This window comes from Telmatherina bonti, assembly GCF_933228915.1.
Source record: "Telmatherina bonti genome assembly, chromosome: 11".
Classification (NCBI taxonomy): domain Eukaryota; kingdom Metazoa; phylum Chordata; class Actinopteri; order Atheriniformes; family Telmatherinidae; genus Telmatherina; species Telmatherina bonti.
Genome location: NC_136629.1, coordinates 6,942,147 through 6,963,327, shown reverse-complemented (window position 1 = coordinate 6,963,327; position 21,181 = coordinate 6,942,147). Strand labels below are relative to the sequence as shown.

The 21,181-nt window shown below is 44.2% G+C and overlaps 1 protein-coding gene across 1 annotated transcript; it reads right to left on the bottom strand.

Annotated features, from left to right (window-relative positions):
- Positions 1–958: 958 nt before the first annotated feature.
- LOC306762476 (high-affinity choline transporter 1-like) lies at positions 959–15,358 on the bottom strand. Its single transcript, XM_079248947.1, has 7 exons — positions 15,248–15,358; positions 13,736–13,891; positions 11,051–11,199; positions 4,637–4,780; positions 3,043–3,196; positions 2,559–2,776; positions 959–2,479 (listed from the first exon to the last, which is right to left on the bottom strand). The coding sequence occupies exons 1-7, from the start codon at positions 15,300–15,302 to the stop codon at positions 1,928–1,930; spliced, it is 1,428 nt and encodes a 475-aa protein (XP_079105073.1). The 5' UTR covers positions 15,303–15,358; the 3' UTR covers positions 959–1,927.
- Between the last annotated feature and the right edge of the window lie 5,823 nt (positions 15,359–21,181).

Below are 21,181 nucleotides of genomic sequence, written 5' to 3'. Positions count from 1 at the left end.
AACAACACGGGCTCACATGTGTTTGTGCAAAAGTGGTTTTGGACAAAGTCATGTGGAAAACATGTAAATCACACGCAGATTACATGTAGTGCACATGTCTATCATGTGTCAAATACATGTGGATCACATGAATTTTACTTGATTTACACGTAGTTTTCATCTTCTTCACATGTATTTCATCTGTCAACCACATGTGATTCATGTGTGATTCACATGTTTCATTAGGGGTGGGACTCTGCTTTGGAATGAATGATCTCAATTAATCGCATTATATTCACATTTAAATCACATTTCAATATAATTTAAATCGCATTTTATTCACATTTAAATCACATTTTAATATAATTTAAATCGCATTCTAACCACATTTAAATCGCATGTAAATGACATTTAAATTGCCATAAATCGCATTTTAATTACATTTTAATAGTATTTAAATTGCATTTTAATAACATTTTAATCACATTTAAATCGCATTTGAACCAAATTTAAATCGCATTAAATCATATTTTAATCACATTAAATTGCATTTTAATCACATTTAAATCGCATTTAAATTACATTTTAATCGCATTTAAATCACATTAAATTGCATTTTAATCAAATTTAAATCGCGTTAAATCGCATTTTAATCACATTAAACTGCATTTTAACCACATTTAAATCGCATTTAAATTACATTTTAATCGCATTTAAATCACATTAAATTGCATTTTAATCAAATTTAAATCGCGTTAAATCGCATTTTAATCACATTAAATCGCATTTTAATCACATTTAAATCGCATTTTAGTCACATTTAAATCACATTAAATTGCATTTCAGTCGCATTTAATCACATTTTAATCACATTTAAATTGCATTTTAACCGCATTTTTAATAGCGTTTAAATCGCATTTTAATCGCATATTTGCCACAAAAAGCAACTTTTTCTTAAACCTAAATGGATTTTGGTGACCGACTGTATCAGATAATAGACACAGGTCTTAACACTGTAAACTCAGGCTCTATTGATGTCTAGAAAACCACATTTATTTTCTAATCTAAACAGTAGAAAAACAGAAAATATCCTGAACAGACCTAAAATGAAAATGTCATTTTAAGTAATTGAACTACCAGCTGCAGTCTCCAATGTTTCCAGTAATTTAACGTTTTCCATGTTTCTGTCGACACGCTTCCCTAACAGACATGAACATGTGACGGTTAACAGGCTGTGTTGTGGTTTCAGTCTGGTCCTGCGGCAGAGCTGATCACCTCCCGCTCTGCCTGCAGCTGGATGCTGAAAGCTGCAGGATGACCGAGCCTCTAGCGTGTTCTTCTGGATGTGGGAGGGGCTTAAGCAGCCCCTCCTTAAGAGGAAACGATGCATTTAGGTTCCTCACCAAAAGCCAAAACATGAAAAAGTTGTTCAACTTGGTAATAGTCCATTTTCTTGGAATCAGAGTTGCTTGATGGGTCTGAAAAACCACTAAATATAACTCCAACTTGCTACGTTTTTAGCTGAAATCTACCGTGTGCATCAGTGTAATCGGCGTACCAGAAAATGGTGCCCTGACGTTTTAAATGCGTTATATTATTAATCATAATTAACATGTTAAAGTCCCATCCCTACTTTTCACATGTGATTTCATTTTCTTCACATATGGATCACATGAATATGTTTGCACGTGCGCTCCACGTGCACGTTTTCTGTCTGTGCAGGAAACGTCGCTCCTGGGGGCGTTCGGCGTGTTGGTATTCGTGGGCGTTTTTAATGATCCCTGCATAAAATTGCAGAAGAAACGTGAGGCTCTTATAACAGAGAACATATACAGTATGTGATATTTTCCATTTTCACATCATATAAAAGGATATAAAACTAACTATACCGCAGCTACAGGTGTCGTACCGTCGTTAAATCCATCTAAAAGTAGAAAATGGTTTGAACCTAGAACGCTGAAACCAACATGGGCTCACACGCTTCAGTGTCCTCGTTCTGATCTGTCAGTTTCTGCTCCTTGGTGGCAGACAGAGGGCTATCCTGCGTTTGCATCGACTGTTGAGCCTTTACGTTAAAAATGTCCCATTTGTCAGAAATCAGGCCTCTGGTGAAGAGCAGGGAGGCCAGGTAGGAGAAGTGCAGGATGGCCGCCGCTGCAGACAGCATGCAGATGGTCCTGATGGGCGAGCGCTGGACGTAGACACCGTTGACCAGAGTGCATCCTGGGAACCGGATCACGGGGGGGATTCCGAGCAACGGCTCGCCGCACAGCACCCTCAGCAGGATGCCGACGATGCAGCCCAGAACGGCTCCGTAACCGTTGGAGACGCGGAAGAAGAGGACGCAGACGAGCTGAGGCAGCATGAGGGTGTAGGTGAGGTCGGAGCGGAGCATCCAGATCATCAGGACGCTGTTGTCCAGGAAGGTGAGCGACGTCCCCGCCAGGCCCACCACCACCACAGAAATGCGGATCACCCACTGGATCTCCTGCTCGGACGCCTGCCAGAAACAGACAGAAACCATGAGAAGACGCACTCACCCTCGCTGCCTCCTCCTCCTCCACCGTCCTCCTCCTCACCTGTGTCCGCAGGATGTTCTTGTAGATGTTGGAGGTGAAGATGGAGGCTGCGGACAGTAAGGCGGAGTCGGTGGAGGACATGACGGCGGCCGCCACCGCGCCGATGCCGATGATGGAGATGTAAGTGGGAGTGAGGTGCTGCAGGACGATGGGCAGGACGAGGCCTGTCTCCCCGCGCTCGAAGGGAGACGGAGAACCATAAGAGGTCAGGTTCCAGTCTGAGGAGCAAAACTTGTGTTTAGTTGTCGCTTTTCGTCCTGAAATGATCTGAAACCACGTATTCTTCACCTCTCTCTTTAGTTAAGCACTAACTGGTCCCACTGGGCTAAAACAAACCAACTCAATCTGTTGGTTTCCTTAGAAAGGCTATTTTGAATTGGCATTCTCTGCCTGTAAAACGTCTTGAGATGGCATTGCCGTGATTTGACGCTATATAAATAAAGTAGAATTGAATGGAAGGGTTAGTGTGGTGGGCTGGACCTACTGGTGGAGGCTGCTGCCGCTCCCAGCAGAATGGGAGGAATTCCTAATGTGGGAACAATGAAGGCAGCAGCGAAGCAGGTGATCTTGGCTGTAGCTGAAGAGGCAGCAGAAAGGGTCCTCTGGTGGAAGTTCTGCAGACCCAAGTTCCCCAAACCCTTCACAGAAAGCAGAGGAGGGAAAAGAGGCTTGAGGAGGCGAGTCGATGCTTACTGAGTCACAGAACGATGCAACTCCAGTCCGTTTCACTGAAACCGTTCTCCCTCGCACTTCACATCTCCTCCACGAGCAGCGAGAGCCTTATTGTTCTTCTCGAGGCGCTGTCGGCTGGAAGAACTTTTTTCTTGTGGGGCTTCGAGACGTATCGCGTGATTGGTCGAACATTTGAGGTGGGCGTGGTTAACATGGTAAAACATTAGACGGACTTCTGATGCAGGTAAAACGGATTGTTTTGGTAAAACAGCTGATTAGGGTGGTGAGAAAGTACAGCTTGTAGCGTTTCAACACGACGCGACAAACTGTAGTTGTTGTGGTTGCTACGTGTTTATTCTTCACAGGGGCGGGAGGTTCGTCTCCTCACATCGGTATTTTTCCTCCCTATATCAAAATATAGCAGATTTACGGGAAACTAAAGCTACAACAGGGTGTCGGGGAACGGGAAAATACGGTCGCCAAAATGGGACCTCAACAGCTTGGAAGGAACTAGCTTAACTCTCGCATGACGTTGCGACCACCTTCATCCTGGTACCGTTCCCGTCTCGTCAACCAAACCGCTGTTGAGTAACCAGACCGTGGTCCACTTCCAGGGATAGAAGGGTCAGTTTGGAAAAGTATGAACACCAACCACTCTGATGTGGACCAACGAAGAAGACCCTGGTCTGCCTGAAAGCCTGGGCTTTTGATTGGCTGCCAAACAGACTGTCCAGCGACCAATCAGGAAGTGACGTCTGCCAACGGCCATAAAGCCTGAAGAAGAAGCAGGAAGTCTTCAGAAAACCAAGACCAGAGTCCTGCAGAGTCCAGTTTTACCCACCAGAACCCGTTAGGACGACCAAACCCAACCCGTTAATGTAGAACCTGCGACCCGACCCGCATGTTAACACATTAATAGTAAATCCATCCCGTCCCTCAGTCTCTCTGGCTGCTGGACGGCGGGATGGAGACAAGTTTCCTCCCCATGAGGGAAGCTTTGGGAATCCTCCTGCAGGGCTTCACAGTAAAGACGGCTGATCAGTAAAACACTCGTCATGTCCACAATAAGAAGGAAAGGAGAGAAAATCCTCCTGCATGATGTTTAATCTGCCGTTTTTACCTGATAAACTGTTTCTGTGGGAGTTTCTCCCCGTAGAGAACAGCAGCTTTAACTACGTCACGCTGCAGGAGCTTCCGTCCCGCCGTCTTCATCCTGAAGCAGAAGCCAAACTAAAGGAAGGAGGGAAACTTGAGAAATGCGCCCAGTCGAAGCGAGACCCAGACGATCCAGCTGTGAACACTCCCTAACTTTATCCTGCTTTCAGCAAATAGCTGACATCCTTAATGTCGAACCTAGCGAGCGGTCGCTGCACTGCAGACCTCTTCTCAGACCTCTTCAATCTTACCAGCAGCAGAAAGTTATCAATCCATCTCCAGGCTCCGTCTGCCTGGACAGAACCCACCCACGGAGGCTGGAAGGTGTAGTTGTAGGCCGTCTCGGTGATGTCCTGGACGGCTGGACTTATCAGGGCAAAGGGGACACACAACCACTAGAGCAAACCAGAAACAGTTCCCTTAGAAACTGGCTTATGGTGCACGTTTTATCCACACGATGGCAGTTCATAATGCATCAAAAACAAAACGCTAAAAACAGACATGAGATTCAGTTCATGTGCATAAAAAACACGTCTTATTTCTATAACTCAAGCCAGAAGCAGGAGACAAGCGAAATGCCTGCGTGACGAGCAACACCGCTGAACATGCCCCCAATAACCCCGATAAGAGTCTCCTGTTGTTGTTCGTGCTTGTGTTCAGATTCCGCAGGTGGCTTCAGCCTGCAGTCCATCCTCCAAGACAACAGAGAACCTCCAGTATGTGTGGGATGTAACCTGACTGGTGACCAGAATGACCAGTTGGTGCATTAAGGATGGACGTATTGATACTTTCATGTCAAATATATTGGATTTGATGCTTTTTGAGTGTGTAGATACAACTCTGCTGTTATAAAACATGAGATAAGTAACATGAGAAACATTTCTGAGAGTTTTAGGAAATAAAGCGGCGTACGTTTTCCTTCTGTGTCACATGATCATAATCAGCCAATCATATGTCTTGTAATACGGTTAATGATGATGATGTTTTGTTCTGATATTTCACAGGTTTAATGCAGGTTATTGCACATTCTGGTATCTTTCATTTATCATATTACTTTTATTTTAATGAATCTGAATGAGCTTGTATTAATCTGTAGTTTAATTATTGTATCATTAATTTTTTTAATTTACCCATCAGTTCATTTTTGTTTTCAAATAATTTATTTCAAGTATTGATGATCTTAAGTTTTATTTATATTCCATATTACCCTTACAATAAATTTATTAATATACAGTCTGCAATTGTAAATTTCCTTTAAGGAGCAAGAAGTATCAGTATCAATATTAGTAATGTTATCAATTAAAGAGTACTATAAATGAATGGTATTAACAGGTAGATTTTGGTATTGTCCATCACTAGTATGAATTTTCATTTTATTCATATGTAAAACTGATAATTATTCAATGCAATCATCCAATCCAGCAGCATGGCAGAGTGAAAACAACATGAGAACAGTGCATCAGATTTTAACTCACGTTGCGTTGTGCTGCTTGTTGTTAAGCTGATTATTAAAGCAGTTATTAAAGAGGAGAAATAACCGACCAAACACAAGTTTCTATACTCATGAACAGTTTGCCTCCATCTGTAACGGAGCGTTGGTTTATTCAGCGTAAACTTCAGTGTGAAGCGTGATTCCTTTGCATCACACAGGATCCAGGTTTCTTACTTGAAGGGACATAAAAGGTCTAAACTAACTAACTAACTAAATCGACCTTCTGCAAAAAACATGATAAGCTTTTTTCTTTCTGTCCTGAAAGAGACAACATGTATGTTTTATTCCCTGGCCAGACAGTGATGATGATATAATGTTCGTTCCACGTGTCTCACCCTCAGGATGATAATGAATCAGGTCGCTGCGAACCAGATAGAGGAAAAACAACGCGCAGATAGCTGATAACTGTCTGTCTGCATGCCTTCGTTCCTTCGGATTAAAAATAACCTGACCGAGAGAAGATTCCTCCAGACAGCTTGAAAATACTCTCTGTAGCATCACGCGCGCTTATTTATCATCTTAATAAATCCCAGAAAGACTAATTACAGAATAATTACCTCCACAAAGGCCTCTTATGTCTGCAAATGGAAGATTTTTATCAGAAGCTTGATGTTAAAGCAGGTCATCATGTTCCCGTACAGATCGTAATGCCGGTGAGATTAGCTTCAATGCCTCAAAGCAACACAGCTAAACGTTGGTGGATTTTTCATGACCTGCTTCCTGTTTCTTCTCTCAGCTCTCTCCAGCCAGTAAAAGTCAATTTGATGTTGACTCTTGCCCTCTTCTGCTATGGCACTTTCTTTCTTTTCCTCTGTAATGTCTTATATTTCTTTGCGGAATCCGTCATGCTGTACGTTGCTAACATGTGTCACATTGTCCTGAAGTGAAACGCAGCAGTAACATGATGGGAAATATGTTTCTCAGTTTTGGGATGCTGCGGGACACTGAGGACTCCAGGAAAATGTATAATAAATGTTAATAAGCCATTAACATGAGACCGAAACAGAAATTTAAGGTTGTAAAATGTAGCTTTAACCCAAACACAGAGTCTAGATGATTAAACATAACATGAAGTTGGTTTATTTGGGGGTAAAACAGAACCTACTGGCTGACAGTCCTGCTTGTTGCTGAGTCTAATTTGAGTTGAACTTCCTTTTGCATCATTTCATTGTAAAATGTTGCTAAAAACCTGTTGTACACAGTCTGATACTTGTTTTCTGTCCCCTGGTGGACACATTTTGCACTGCAGTAATTCTGGTATTTCCCGAAACTTCCATCCGTCCATTTTCTTAACCGCTTAGTGCAATTAATGGTCACAGGGAAGCTGGAGTTTATCCCAGCAGGAACACCCTGGACAGATCGCTCGTCCATCACAGGAAAATAATTTCATATTCTATTTTACATTCTGTTCAAGACTTCTGATCAAAAACTGTTTTTGCCTTTATATCATGGGTCGGGTATTGAAGGGTTTAGTTCAGGTTTCTGTTTTTCTGTGTTTGTTCACTTTATATCAGTCCAACTTCCCCTCAAATATCGCTGAAAAGTTTTTATGATCTGATAAGATGCTTTTTTTAGACTTGTCCATATACAGGACAGGAAGTACAGGGTGTCCATAAAGTCTTTCTTCCAGGAGAAAGGCTTCAGAAAAAGCAGTGAAAAATCCTCCACTGCAAGCGGACACCCTGAAACAATACTACCTGGATATCTGACTAAATGGCTATCTGGTTATCTAGCTATATGCTACATAGCTAATTGGCTACATAGCTAACTGGCTATCTAGCTACTTGGCAACATGATTATCTGGTTACTTTGCTATGTTGCTACATAGCTAAATGGCCATCTGGTTACCTAGCTATGTAGGTTAATGGTTAAATGGCTACATGGCTAACTGGCTATCAGCCTACTTGGCTACATGGCTACATGGCTAACTGGCTATCTAGCTACTTGGCTACATGACTATCTAGTTACCTAGCTATGTGGCAACATAGCTAAATGGCCATCTGGTTACCTAGCTATGTGGGTTAATGGCTAAATGGTTACATGGCTAACTGGCTATCGGCCTACTTGGCAACATGGCTATCTGGCTACCTAGCTATTTGGCTACCTGGCTAAATGGTCACGTGGCTAAATGGCTACCTGGTTACCAGGTCACGTGGCTACCTAGCTATGTGGCAACCTAGCTATTTGGCTACCTGGCTAAATGGTCACGTGGCTACATGGCTACCTGGTTACCTAGCTCTAATTCTGGGAAAATTACATTCCATGAAATTTTACCAGAATTAAACATTATTAATTGGAAATGCCAGCAAATCATTATTGTACTTCATCAAAACTTAAGAAATATTTATTTAGGGAAAGTTGATTTACTGCCTGTTGATTTACCCCTGTTGTACATATAAACTGCAGTCCAGATTGTATGTTTCTTTAAAAAGCTCTATAACTCTCGTGAACTTGTGATAAAGGGGGGGAGATGAGGGCTTGGAAATGTTCTCTCAGTATGACTCTTCATAAGTCAAACTTTTTCTGCATGTCCGATCTAGTTGTGCATGACTACAACATCAATCTCCACCTAGAATCTACAGATTCAGGACAAGATGTCTGGCTTTGCATTACTCCAGAAAAGTCATGTATGTTGTCACACTCCTGCATCGTCACGATCCAAACTCCTGTTTCTGCTCCAGCGACTCAATGATTTAGTTCCACTCAGTTCTTTCTTTTTTTTTTCTCTTGTTTGCTTTGTCCAGCGGCTGAGTGTTTATCAAACTATCCCAAGGTTACAGGGAGATATATAAGGAGGTCCCTGTACGCCTGAGTGCTATGCTGTTCAGCCTGGAAGATCTGTGAATGTTTAGGCTGAGCTGTTGCAGAGATACTAAATTCCCCACAGCTGCAGGGGAATGACTGATAACAGGTTGGATTTGAAGCCTTTTACAGCACAAAGCGATACTTATGTCTTCTACAGAGCGAGAACAAAAGGGCACAAAAAGCTACCTTTATCTTTTGCACAAGCAGAGCCAGAGTTGGCAGATTTCTGCTTTACAACAATGTAAAAGACTTCTTTACAAGCTGAAATGCAGCAGTTTGTACATCGACGCTGTAGCCTGCATGTGTGCTTCTCTTCAACTCCCTCTCAGTCGTTCATCCTCCAATCATTCCATCCATTTCTGAGCTTCTGCGCTGCCTTTTACTTTACCTAAGATATCCTGTCTGAGGCATCAAATGACTTCCTCTCAGACTATGAACTCCATATAAACCCCATCACATATGACTCTGTCTCATTATTTATTTAATAAACGCCCAATTACAATGTGGAAACAGGGCAGAAAACTCAGTTTACTCTTCATGTTTCCATGGCCTCTAAGAGCGTAAGTAGCAGTCGGTTCTGATAAAATGTGTTAATATACTAATCATCAGTTTGAGGATTTCTTATAAGAAGTTTTCATGTGTTTTAATGCTGTGCTAGGGAGGAAAGACATCAGCAATGAGGCGATGTTTCCCAGTAACATGGGGTTAAAGGACTATTCCAAACCATGTCAGGTTGTTCTGATAGTTTGTATATCTCCATGTGAACAACTAACAAGATGTCTGGAACCATGTTCTCTTGGTCAGATAAGACAGAAGATGACATGTTTGTTCAGAATGAATATTTGTAGAAACCTAACCACATCCTGTCTCCTACCAGCTGTTGAATAGCGGTGGAAGGATGGTGATTTGGGCTTGTTATGGAGCTATAGGACTTAAGACACCTTGCCATTGCTGAGCAGACCATGAGTTCCTCTGGAGACTAAGACAAACAGAAAGGTGGCGGTGGAAGTAAAACGCCATCAGGATTGGGATAATGTGCCAAGAGGGAACTTGGATGAAATGGAAGTCAACAGTGGAACCCTCAAAGGATCAAGCTCCTGATCCAGGGGCTCTCTGATGTCTACCCAAGCCTGTTCAACCTGTTCACATGGGGCAATGAAGACACAGCACCATGTCCACTGGGTTCAAAACCAGGCACATCTGGAGTGGCTGCTCCAAGGCACTTCGTGTTATTGCTGGAGACATGACCAGGTCCATCACAGATGTACCCACACCACAGAAAATTCAGTTTGTCATGGAAGGACAGAAGCCACTGGCCAAAGCTAAATACTGTCATGTTTGTTTTATGTCCATGTGATTGGGTAATGGCAGCTTCCATCACGCAGACCTCCGAGGCGTCAGAGAGGACAAGGACAAACACCACTAGCTGGTGGAGATCTGCAGGAGGAATGGCTGGAAGACCAGGTGTAAGCCAGCGGAGGTGGGCTGCAGGGGGTTTGCCAGGCATACTGACATAACCCTGGAGGTCTGAGAAGAAGTGCCATTAAAAACAATGAGGAGGCAGCAGAAGAGTTGTCTACATGGCTGAGAGGACGAGACAAACGGGGACAGTAGAAGGATGCCACTGGGACACAGACTGAGGCTTGATCGACCTTAGTCAGGTCAAAACCGAAGCATTCGTAGACACAAGATACAACACTGATAATGTGTCCAAGTTACAGCATCAGATGTATGAAACACTGAGGTCATCTGTCAGACGGCTTCAGCTTGGCTGAAACTGGATCATGCAGCAGGACACCGATCCCAAACACAGCTGGAAGCCAGTCCAATAAAGTCAATTCCAACAACTGAGCTCATGCACCACCCAAAAAACCTCGTGCACTGCGGCTGCAAGGTCAGCCAGGACGCAGAGGCATGTAATGCTAAACAAACCTGCAGGCCCTAACAGACTGAAGCAGCATGCTGAGGTGGAGAGCATCCGATTTCCTCCACAATCATGAGGCGCCTTCTCGCCAGCAACATGTTTTCTCTGACTGCGGGGCCACTAATCAGCTCAGCAACGAAAGATGGAAATCTCCCGTGTGTGATTTACTGGGTGCTTTGTTCATGTTTGCATAGATTTCCTCAGCCTTTGCATAGGAGCTTTGCATGCAGTGGCCACAAGGGCAAAGCCAGCTGAATCTTAGTGGTGTACTCTGCTCCTAATGCACTGGTGCAAGACTATTTTCTCACCAAATACCCAATGAGGAAGCAATATATGTAACTTCCCAGTACTTTAACTACCTTTTTCCTGTAATGTTCTTTATTTTAGCCAAAACCAAAAACAGACAGGGAGGAAACTAGAAAGAAGGAAATGCCAAAAACCCACCAAGCTGATGAAGATGAGGACGAGCTGTATGATGTCGGTGTAGGCCACCGAGTAGAGGCCTCCCAGCAGGGTGTAGGTGATGGCCACAGCTGCAGAGATCCAGATGCTCACAGTGTAGGACAAATCCAGGATCACACTCATTGTGACGCCTGTCAGACACACACAGCAGTCCTGTAAACATGCGTTCAGGTGTACGTGACAGTATCACACTAAAATATTCTTCATGTTCAACTAGCCTGGTGTAAAGAGATGGAAAAGATTAAACAGGCTTCCAGAGACGCTGTTAGTCCTGTGTTTGTTCTGTAAATAATACAGAAGAGGAAGTCATTCCCCAAAACAACCCCTAAGATATCCCGCAGGACGCAGACCAGGAAAAAACTGTTTACCAAACTCCTGTAAAACTGTTGTTATAGCCTTTTTTAAACACGATCTACAGCCCTGTGGGTCCGACACGCCGTCTATCCTATTGGTCACATGATGTTTCCATGCAGACGTGGCGTTTCCATGGAGACATGTTGTTTCCATGGACACATAATGTTTCCATAGAGACATGTTGTTTCCATGGAGACACGATGTTTCCATGGAGACATGATGTTTCCATGCCGACATGATCTTTCCATGTAGACATAATGTTTCCATGGAGACATGATGTTTCCATGCCAACATGATCTTTCCATGTAGACATAATGTTTCCATAGAGACATATTTCCATGGAGACATGATGTTTCCATAGACATGGTGTTTCCATGGAGACATGATGTTTCCATGCCAACATGGTCTTTCCATGTAGACATGATGTTTCCATAGAGACATGTTTCCATGGAGACATGATGTTTCCATAGACATGTTGTTTCCATAGAGACAAGATGTTTCCATATACACGTTGTTTCCATGGAGACATGATGTTTCCATGCCAACATGATGTTTCCATGCCAACATGATGTTTCCATGGAGACTGAACATATAAAATGCCTGGACAAACCAAAACATTATTTTGGTTTTGCAATGAAACAAATGTGTAACAGAAACAGTTTACATATTAAAGCTGGGCGAGGTAATGTTGGGGAGCTAGCAAGATGTGAAAGTGGCGCCCTGTCTTGGCTCTTCCCCCTGTCTTGGCTCCTCCCCCCTCCAATCAATAGTTTGTTTGAGACCCCACCCCCACCAGACCTGAACTTGCACATTACAGCAGAAAGATTTTTTCCACCAACGATTTTCTCTTTCTCGGCTGTTTATCAGGAGGAGGGAAATCCTTCCTGCATTTTCTAAGCCATGTTTGCCTTCCGAGTTTCTTCTTCATCCTAACACGCTGTTTATATGCAGGGTGTGGCTATCAGGTATGCACTGCTGGAGGGGGAGGAGGGGAGCCGGGAGAAGAAGCTACGAGATATAAGAAATGAACAACTCCATTTGGGTGGGAACATTTGGATTGGTCAGAGTTTTTACAGATTTACAGTAAACTGAGGGTCTAACTATATTTCTTATTGTTCATGATTACAGAATGTATAGACTACTATCAGGACGAGGAACCACTTCACCCAGAGGAACATGTCTCTCAGCAACCTTACCTACTGGAGCTTTAACACAACCACACACACACACTTCCTTAAGCTTCTTGCTATTTACAGGTATTCCTGCCACTAATTGCCTGTTTTAGCCTCATGAAACCACCTCCACCTCAGAACTGGTTTTATTCCAGCCATAGAGGATCCTTATCGTCTGCTTCTCATCACTTGTTTGGTTGCTCCTGATTGGACATTACTGTCAATTTAAGCTCTCTGATTGGTGGAAAGCTTGACAGGAAGTGTCTTCATCATCATTTCTGGGCCAAGTTAAAGGTCTATTATTGTTATATAACTAGGTATATTATAATATACCTATTATAAGGTCTAGATTATTGTAGTGTGAGAATAGTCTCAGACTAAACACTATGTGTCGCTGGATGGTAAACCTCCTGGGGGGAATAGAAATCCCAAGAACATCCTTCTTGATCATCTACAGCAGGCATCACCAAGCTGCTCCTGGAGCGCCGGTGTCCTGCAGGTAGAGATGTTTCCCTGCAGCAGATTCAGATGAATAGATCACTAACAGACCTGTGCAGCACCGTGTCCCAATTCAGGGTCTACACTCTCCCAGCTACGGGTCAGGAAATGGACACACGGTCCACAGCTACGGGTCAGGAAATGGACACACGGTCCACAGCTACGGGTCAGGAAATGGACACACGGTCCACAGCTACGGGTCAGGAAATGGACACACGGTCCACAGCTACGGGTCAGGAAATGGACACACGGTCCACAGCTACGGGTCAGGAAATGGACACACGGTCCACAGCTACGGGTCAGGGGGTTCGTCAGTAAGGAGAAACATCCTGATACCTGCAGAGGAAACTTGACTTCGACATGTCTTTAACAGATCGCACTTCGCAGCAGGTTCTAGCGATGCAGATTGTCTTCTCAAACCCATCAGTCCTGTGATCAATGTTGTCCTGTGATCAACTCTTGTTTCTTGGCCGAGTTATTTCCGAGCGGCTGCAGGCTGCAGCGTACGGTACAGAAAGGCTTGTGTTTCACTCAGCACCTCAGCACCGAGCTTGGATCAACAGCTGCTCTGCTGCCAGCGAGCAGCACACAAGGCTCCATGCATCACTCACACTGGAGGTGTTACATATAGAAACATTCTTACCTAATCCGATGAGTGTTCCCGTCACCCACATGATCTCTGATATGAGCGTCGCCAGCGACAGCGCGGCTGCCGGTACTTTTCCATATTTGATCTGGAAAGGATCCATCATGGTGACGTATTTATTGTTCCTCATCGGCTCGGCGAAGAAGAGGCCACCTGCATGACGGAGACATGAAGGACGGAGAAGCTTTCAGCTGGAGAGCAGACTCGCTGGTCTGGTTTGCAGTGGCTTTCATGCATGACCTCATTTCCATTTCTAAGAGATGTCCTTGTTTCTGACATCCTGCAGCGACGATGTGCACAAGGCTGTTTATTACCAGGTAATTACCCCAACGGGCCTGAGATGCTTCGTCTACCTGACTCAGCTTTCACATTAATAAAGTCATTTTTCATTCTTTATTGACTGCTTTGAGTCGTATCCGAGCAGGAGAGCTTCTCATGCGGCCCGTCTGGACCGGAGGATGCTGAAAGCTGGACGGGTGAACGAGCCGTGTAGCGGAAAGCGGCTCAACATGACGGGAAAAGTCCAGTTTTGGCCTCTTTTTATGTTCTTACCTTCATAATCTGTTTTTAAAAACGATGTATCGTGTTTACGCCGATGACGCTCTGATTTATGTCCCGTTTAGAAAAGAAACAACCCTTCTCCTCTCACCCTGCTAGCCTGCATACACGACGGTAAAAACTGGAAGGATCAGATTTTCTGACTAAATGAAGTGAAAACAGGAGCGTTGCTGATTGGCTGTTGGGAACATTCCTGTCCTGATCTCGGCTTCATCTCCGACTTCCTGAAACGCTCCGTCTTAAACCTCGGGGTGGTTTTTCACAGTGATCTGAATCTTGACTGGCGTGTTGAGTCTGTTGTTAAACGTTGTTTTACTCGCCAACATCAGGCCGTTTCTTTCTCGTGATGATTCAGGAAAACGTCACACGAGCTTTTATTTCTTCCACTCAGGTTGTTTCTCTTTCTGCAGGTGTGAACCGTCTCACCTGAACCGCCTCCGGTTGCTCCAACATTCAGCGGCTCGTCTTGGTAAACGTGAACACGTCTCGCCCATCTTTCCAGCGGCTCCACGTCACGTTGAGGATCCATTTTCACACTTTAGTTTGGTTTGAAATCACTTCCTGGTTTAGCTCCGCCTTACTGAGCACATCTCTCTGTTCTCACACTCCACATAGATCCTTGATGTCCTCTGGCCCGCATGGTGGTCCTCAGGTACACGCAGAGCCAGACCCCCCCCCCCCCCCCCTCATACCAGGCTGCTCCTAACCTGGATGTTTTTACTGAAGACATATTTTACTCCTGCCTGTGTTTTATGTGTGTGTTCTCTGTCTGTATGTGTGTGTTTATCTTTGTTTTGTCAGTGTGCTTTATAAATAAAGTTGCATTGTATTGTGTAATGAGTAGAACAGTCTCATGGGACACCCGGTGTGGCTATAAATACTCCGACTTTAATACAATTAAAATCAAGCTGATCCTTTTGCTACTTCTCAGCACTGCCAAGGAAATCTTACCGATTATGAAACACATGGTTGCTGCAATCGGCATCACAGCCCAGATCAGCCCCATGGAGGGGTTGTACACCGCCTCTGCCGTGCCCACGATGAATCCTCCTCCAACCCACGTAGCTGCAGAAAACACACACGTGTCCACAGATGAACATACATGCAGAGGACAGGAGGAAGGACGAGGCTGCGTGTCCACCTGCCGGCAACCTGACACCAGATACCAGACTCTCTACTGTAAATTTAATAGGAGAAAACTGTTTATTTAATGACCAGTCACATGGAAGCCTCCCTCCTCTGAAGCCTGGGTTCATGCAGAAGCTCAGACAGGGGAGAAGTCTCCTCTCAGATGTACATTTCTGTTCCAACGCCGCTGATCTGGAAGCACACAGCTTCCTGTCCTTCACACAGCTTCCCCTTCTGCCTGCTTTATTGCTTTCTCTTCCACCATCTGCTATTCCGGCTACCAAAGCCCTTCCAGTCCCTCCCCACCTCTGCTCGGGCTCTTTGTTACAGGAATGAGACGGTAAATGTGCGCAGAGCTCACGCGCACACAAAGCGTCAGGTCTGAGGCAAACGGATGGCACGTGAGGCTGAGCGCGACTCGCCTGTCATGGTGAAGATGCCGACCACCAGGCTGATGCCCCGGTTCCCCAGCAGAGCCATCTCCGTCTTGTCCCCCTGGACCTTCTGGGCTTCCTTCTTGGACTTGAAGGAAGCCCAGATGCCGATGGCGAGGACCAGCAGGTAGAAGAGCATCATCACGGCCACTCCGGGGATGTTGAGAGCCATGATGAGGCTGCGGGACTGCGCGGATGGAGCTGCTCATCCCCTTCTGCTGCGCCTGCACGCGGAGCGGGGCGGGGCGGGGCGGGGCGGGGGGGAGGTCCCGGAAACCCAGCGGCGGGGGCCGGTACTGCAGGGCCCCGCCGTGTCAAGGTGAAGCTCACATCCCTTTACATAAACCTGCGTCAGCAGGGGGGCGGGGCTTGTTTGTTTACTGCTTACTTGTTATTGTAAACATGGATGTTGTTTGTTTTTTCGTGGCGGGATTCTGTCCCAGTTTTATGATGATGGAAGAGAAATGCAGATCAAAGCCTGAGTCATGGCCAGGGGCGTGTCTAGAAGGTTTCTAATGTGTGTGTGTGTGTGTGTGTGTGTGTGTGTGTCGGGGGACGGGACCTTTCAGGAGCTCAGACCAGGAAAAGGGTGGGGATTTCTTTTTTTTTTTTATGTGTTGCCTTTGAGAAATAATTTTTATTTTTATTTTATTTTATCTCAAACGCACATACAATACAAAACAAGGATGCACATTTGTGGAACATTATACCTTGTCTGAGAAGGAGCAGACAGAAGCCCAAGGCTTATTTAAATACTACTCCTTATTGAATAATTAAGTAATTTACTGAAATGGATATTTAATGTAAACATAAAATATTTTTTATTATTTTTAATTTCTTCAGGATAATCCTGCATTGCATGGCTTTAAAGTGTTGTTTTATGACCTTTGCTAAAAATCTGACACATTCTTATTGGTTAAGAATTTGGATTCGTTTTTCCATCCGACTGGTGAGTCACTACAGAAACACCATGAAAGTCTGCCATCCTGAAACTACAGCTGCTGATAAGGGACAAACAGCACTAATGCAGAGTAAGAAGGCATTTTTCCTGCACATTAGATACGTTTCCTTTCCAGCTTTAGAAAAATAAAAGCAAAAATTTTAAAATTTTGACACACTACTGTTGCTATTTGCGGATGTTTCTAATGGTGTTTAGCGCATTAGCCAGTCACCAGAACTGCGGTGTATGCAAGGTAACCACATAGTTCTCCACTTGCTATGGAGGTTTTGTCACAACTTTTCTAAATCCTTCTCCCTCATTTCCCTTTCTTATTTATTGTTATAATCTGCATTTTGCTGCTCTTTATGGCACCTGTCTTTAATGGAAATGAACTGGTCACATGACCTGCAATGTTACACTGAAACTCTGGTGTTTCTGGTTTGTGTTGCAATATTTGGGTTTTGCACAATTCTAGGGTTCTGCTATTTACAAAAATGCAGGAGCAGAACGGGGACTGTTTTCACCATCGCAAAGAAAGAGAAAAAGAGAACTTAAAAACCAAAACACCAACATGCAGCTAGCTACTGGTGGGGTGGTCCCTAAAGAAGTGCTCTCAATTCTTAAAAAAATTACCTGAAAAAAGTATTTCTGAAAACTCTGTTTCAGAAAAACTGTTGACTAAGACTACTCCATCAGTATATTTGCTCATTGTCACATAATTTCTGTTCTTTGGTTTCAGGGAGGAAGAGTTATGAAATGACTAAACCAGTACTGACACACAGTCTAGAGAGAGAGACAGACTCATAGACATATACACATTTATCTTTATTATGTCTATGTTCAGGCTAAAGTTTACGCAGCTGATGGCTAACTGAACCAGTGTAGCATAGCTAACCTTAGCTGAGCCGGTGGGTGACGTAGCTACATGTGTAGGGGAGTTACTGCATATACTAACGTATATCCTGGACAGCACTACTGTAGTAGCCTTCCCCAGGTGGAAGGAGCTGAAGAGGGAGAAATATTCTAAAAGCTTTCTCCTCCACCAGTAAGTCAACTGTCCTGCCTAAATAAGCATAAAGCTGGCCGTTTTCATTGGAGCACAACAGCAGATCCTGCTGAAATACAGCAGCCTTGTTGCTACAGTGGGGGATGTTTATGTGCTTTCAGTAGAAAATAATGACTTTATTGGCTTTCTGTCACAGTAAACGCAGCATTTAAATCCTTCCTCCGGCATTTAGTCCGGCTTTACCGCCCCTGTAAACCAGCGTTTCAACCACGCGGCAACCTCCGGCGGATAAAAGTGAAGCCTATGCAGAAGTGTATAAAACTGCAGTTCCCCCTTCATCCACTAGGGGCTGCAAAACAGAGCAAATCCCCATAGACTCCCATGTTAAAAAGACCAACTTCACAGCAGGAATAAACATGTTTACTGCAGAAATAAACAGGTTTAAAGCAGAAATAAACATGTTTACAGCAGAAATAAACATGTTTACAGCAGAAATAAACATGTTTACAGCAGAAATAAACATGTTTACAGCCTGGTACAAAAATCCATTTTAGGTTTAATAGGTCAGGTTTACCTTCATGACAACTGTGGGGGGAGTGAATTTTTTTTCTAACTCGCCCGTTTAAAAGTAATTTAATCTCGAAGTTCGGCATATTTAGGGGCGTGTCCTTTTGATTGACAGGTACCCGATCTCCCGCTTCAAGTCAGAAGAACGTAGAACAACCGCGGTTTTAAGACGGTTAGCTTTAGCCCGCTTACCTCTGTTAGCTGGTTAGCTCCTGTTATCTTCGGGTTAGCTCGGTTAGCTCTTAGCTACAGAAAGCTTGGAGTTCGCTCGATGTCAATCATCCACCATGACACTCACAGCCCCCCTCTCAGCTCCACCTCTTTGCCCATATTTGTATTTTCCAGACGAGACACGCATAACGCTGCCAAGATGGCGATCGTAGGAACCGCCCACCAAACTTCAATTCAGCTCTTCAGAAACCTACGGGTGACGTCACGGAGGCTCTGTCCATCTTCCTATATTCAGTCTATGGTTTCAACACTGCATGCAGTATGGGATGCCGTGGTTTCCTGTGTTGTTGAGGCTTTTTGATCCACAACAGCTACCGTTGCTGGATCAGAAGGCATTATTCTTTCCAATGGGACTCGTGTTTTAAATGTGTAGGTTCTCTCCGGGTACTCCAGCTTCCTTCCACCATCTAAAGACACGCATGTTAGGTTAACTGGTTTCTCTAAATTATCCTAAGGAGTAAGTGTGAGTGGTTGTTTGTCTCTGCGTGTCCCTGCGAGGGACTGGCGAGCTGTCCAGGTTGGACCCTGCCTTTCGCCCAAAGACTGCTGGGATAGGCTCCAGCTTCCCCGTGACCCTTCATTGGACTGAGCGGTTTGGAGAATGAATGAATGTCAGAATTTCTCTGCCATTATTGACCATTGAACTGTAAGCAGTTGGAACATCTGGATGTTTTATGTTTGGAGTAATTTTGCTGGCAGTCAGCAGCATTCTGTTGTTGAAGTGCTGCACTGATGAAGAAAACTGTCATGTTCATGTTGAACAGAGACAAACCCAGTTTGAGTAAAAGGTAAATAAAAACAGAAAAGCACACAGACTGAAATGTAGTCCTGGTGTTGGGACAAGCCAGCTGCCATGGGATGAAGGTGGAAACAGAAAGAAATGGGAAAACATTTAGTTTCCATGGAAACTTTAAGGAGGATTTAACTTCTGCATTTTGTGCATTGCTTCCTTCCTGAAATTCATTCCAATCCAGTTGACGTTAACAAAAAGCTGAAAACCTAAAGGATGCTTTGTTCTGCATTTTCACACCACAGGCTGGTTCTCAGAGCCCACGGCGGTGAGATTCTGTAGCACTTTTAGAGGAACTGGTGTTTCTGCTGCGTATTCGCTGAGCAGAAAGACCCGTAGCTCTTGCACGGGTTTTCATCTGCGAGTGGCTTCAGGTGCAGCCAATAGGGTCCCGTTGGGCATCGCTCCATCACAGCAGCCACGGCGGTTCCTCCTGGAGTCTGAGACAACAACACGACACGCACAAACAAACAAATAATAACAACAACCTGGGCTTATTGCAAACACACAACCTAACAAGCTGTTTTAGCCTCATGGTGACTCAGCTACGGCTACAACAAGCAGATCTTTGGCTCATTTCCGTTCAACTTTCAGCCATTTTCAACACATTTAAACACAATTATAAGTTTCAGTCTCTTCCACTATCAGTTTTAGCCTCATAAATATTTCAGCTAAGGCTTCAACAAACCCATTTTATCCATCTTCAACTGTCTTTCATTCATTTCAGTACAAAATCATCAATTCAATTAATTCAATTCAATTCAATTCAACTTTATTTATATAGCGTCAAATCACGGCAATGCCATCTCAAGACGCTTTACAGACAGAGAAGAAAATATAATGAAGGCCAATTCATAATAGCCTATATAAGGAAACCAACAGATTGAGTTGAGTCCAACTCAATCTCCCATCCTGAGCAAGCACACTGGCAACAGTGGGAAGGAAAAAACTCCCTTTTAACAGGAAGGAAACCTCCGGCAGAACCCGGCTCAGGACAGGCAGCCATCTGCCTCTGCTGTGTGGGGGGAAGAGGACAGAAAGACAACAGACAACAGGAACTGCTACTCCCGGCCAGGGAGACCTGCTGAGGCAGGAGACATACATGTTAATGATGCAACACTGTTATGGGGGGGTAAAAGAAAGAGATAAAGAAGCTCAGTGTATCAGGAAATGTCCCTCAGCAGTCTAAACCTATAGCAGCATAACTAAGGGATGCTAACCATCCTTAGCTATAGGACTTATCAAAAAGATAAGTCTTCAGCCTAGTCTTAAAGGTGGGGAGGGTGTCTGCTTCCCTAACACTAACTGGGAGCTTATTCCATAAGAGAGGGGCCTGATAACCAAAGGCTCTGCCTCCTGCTCGGCTCTTTGAGACTCTAGGAACCACAAGTAAGCCTGCAGTCTGCGAACGAAGTACTCTACTTGGTATATAAGGAACAATGAGGTCTTTGATATATAGTGGTGCCTGGTTGTGGAGGGCTTTATATGTAAGGAGAAGGATTTTAAATTCTATTCTAGATTCAACAGGCAGCCAATGAAGAGAGGCTAAAACTGGAGAAATATGATCTCTCCTGCTGGTTCTGGTCAGGACTCTGGCTGCAGAATTCTGGATCAGCTGAAGGGTTTTCAGGGCATATTTAGGACAGCCCAGTAATAGAGAGTTACAGTAATCTAGTCTCGAAGTAACAAAAGCGTGAACCAGTTTTTCTGCATCACTCCGAGACAGAATGTCCCTAATTTTGGCTATATTACGTAAATGTTGCTGCTACATTTAGACATCTTCCTCTAC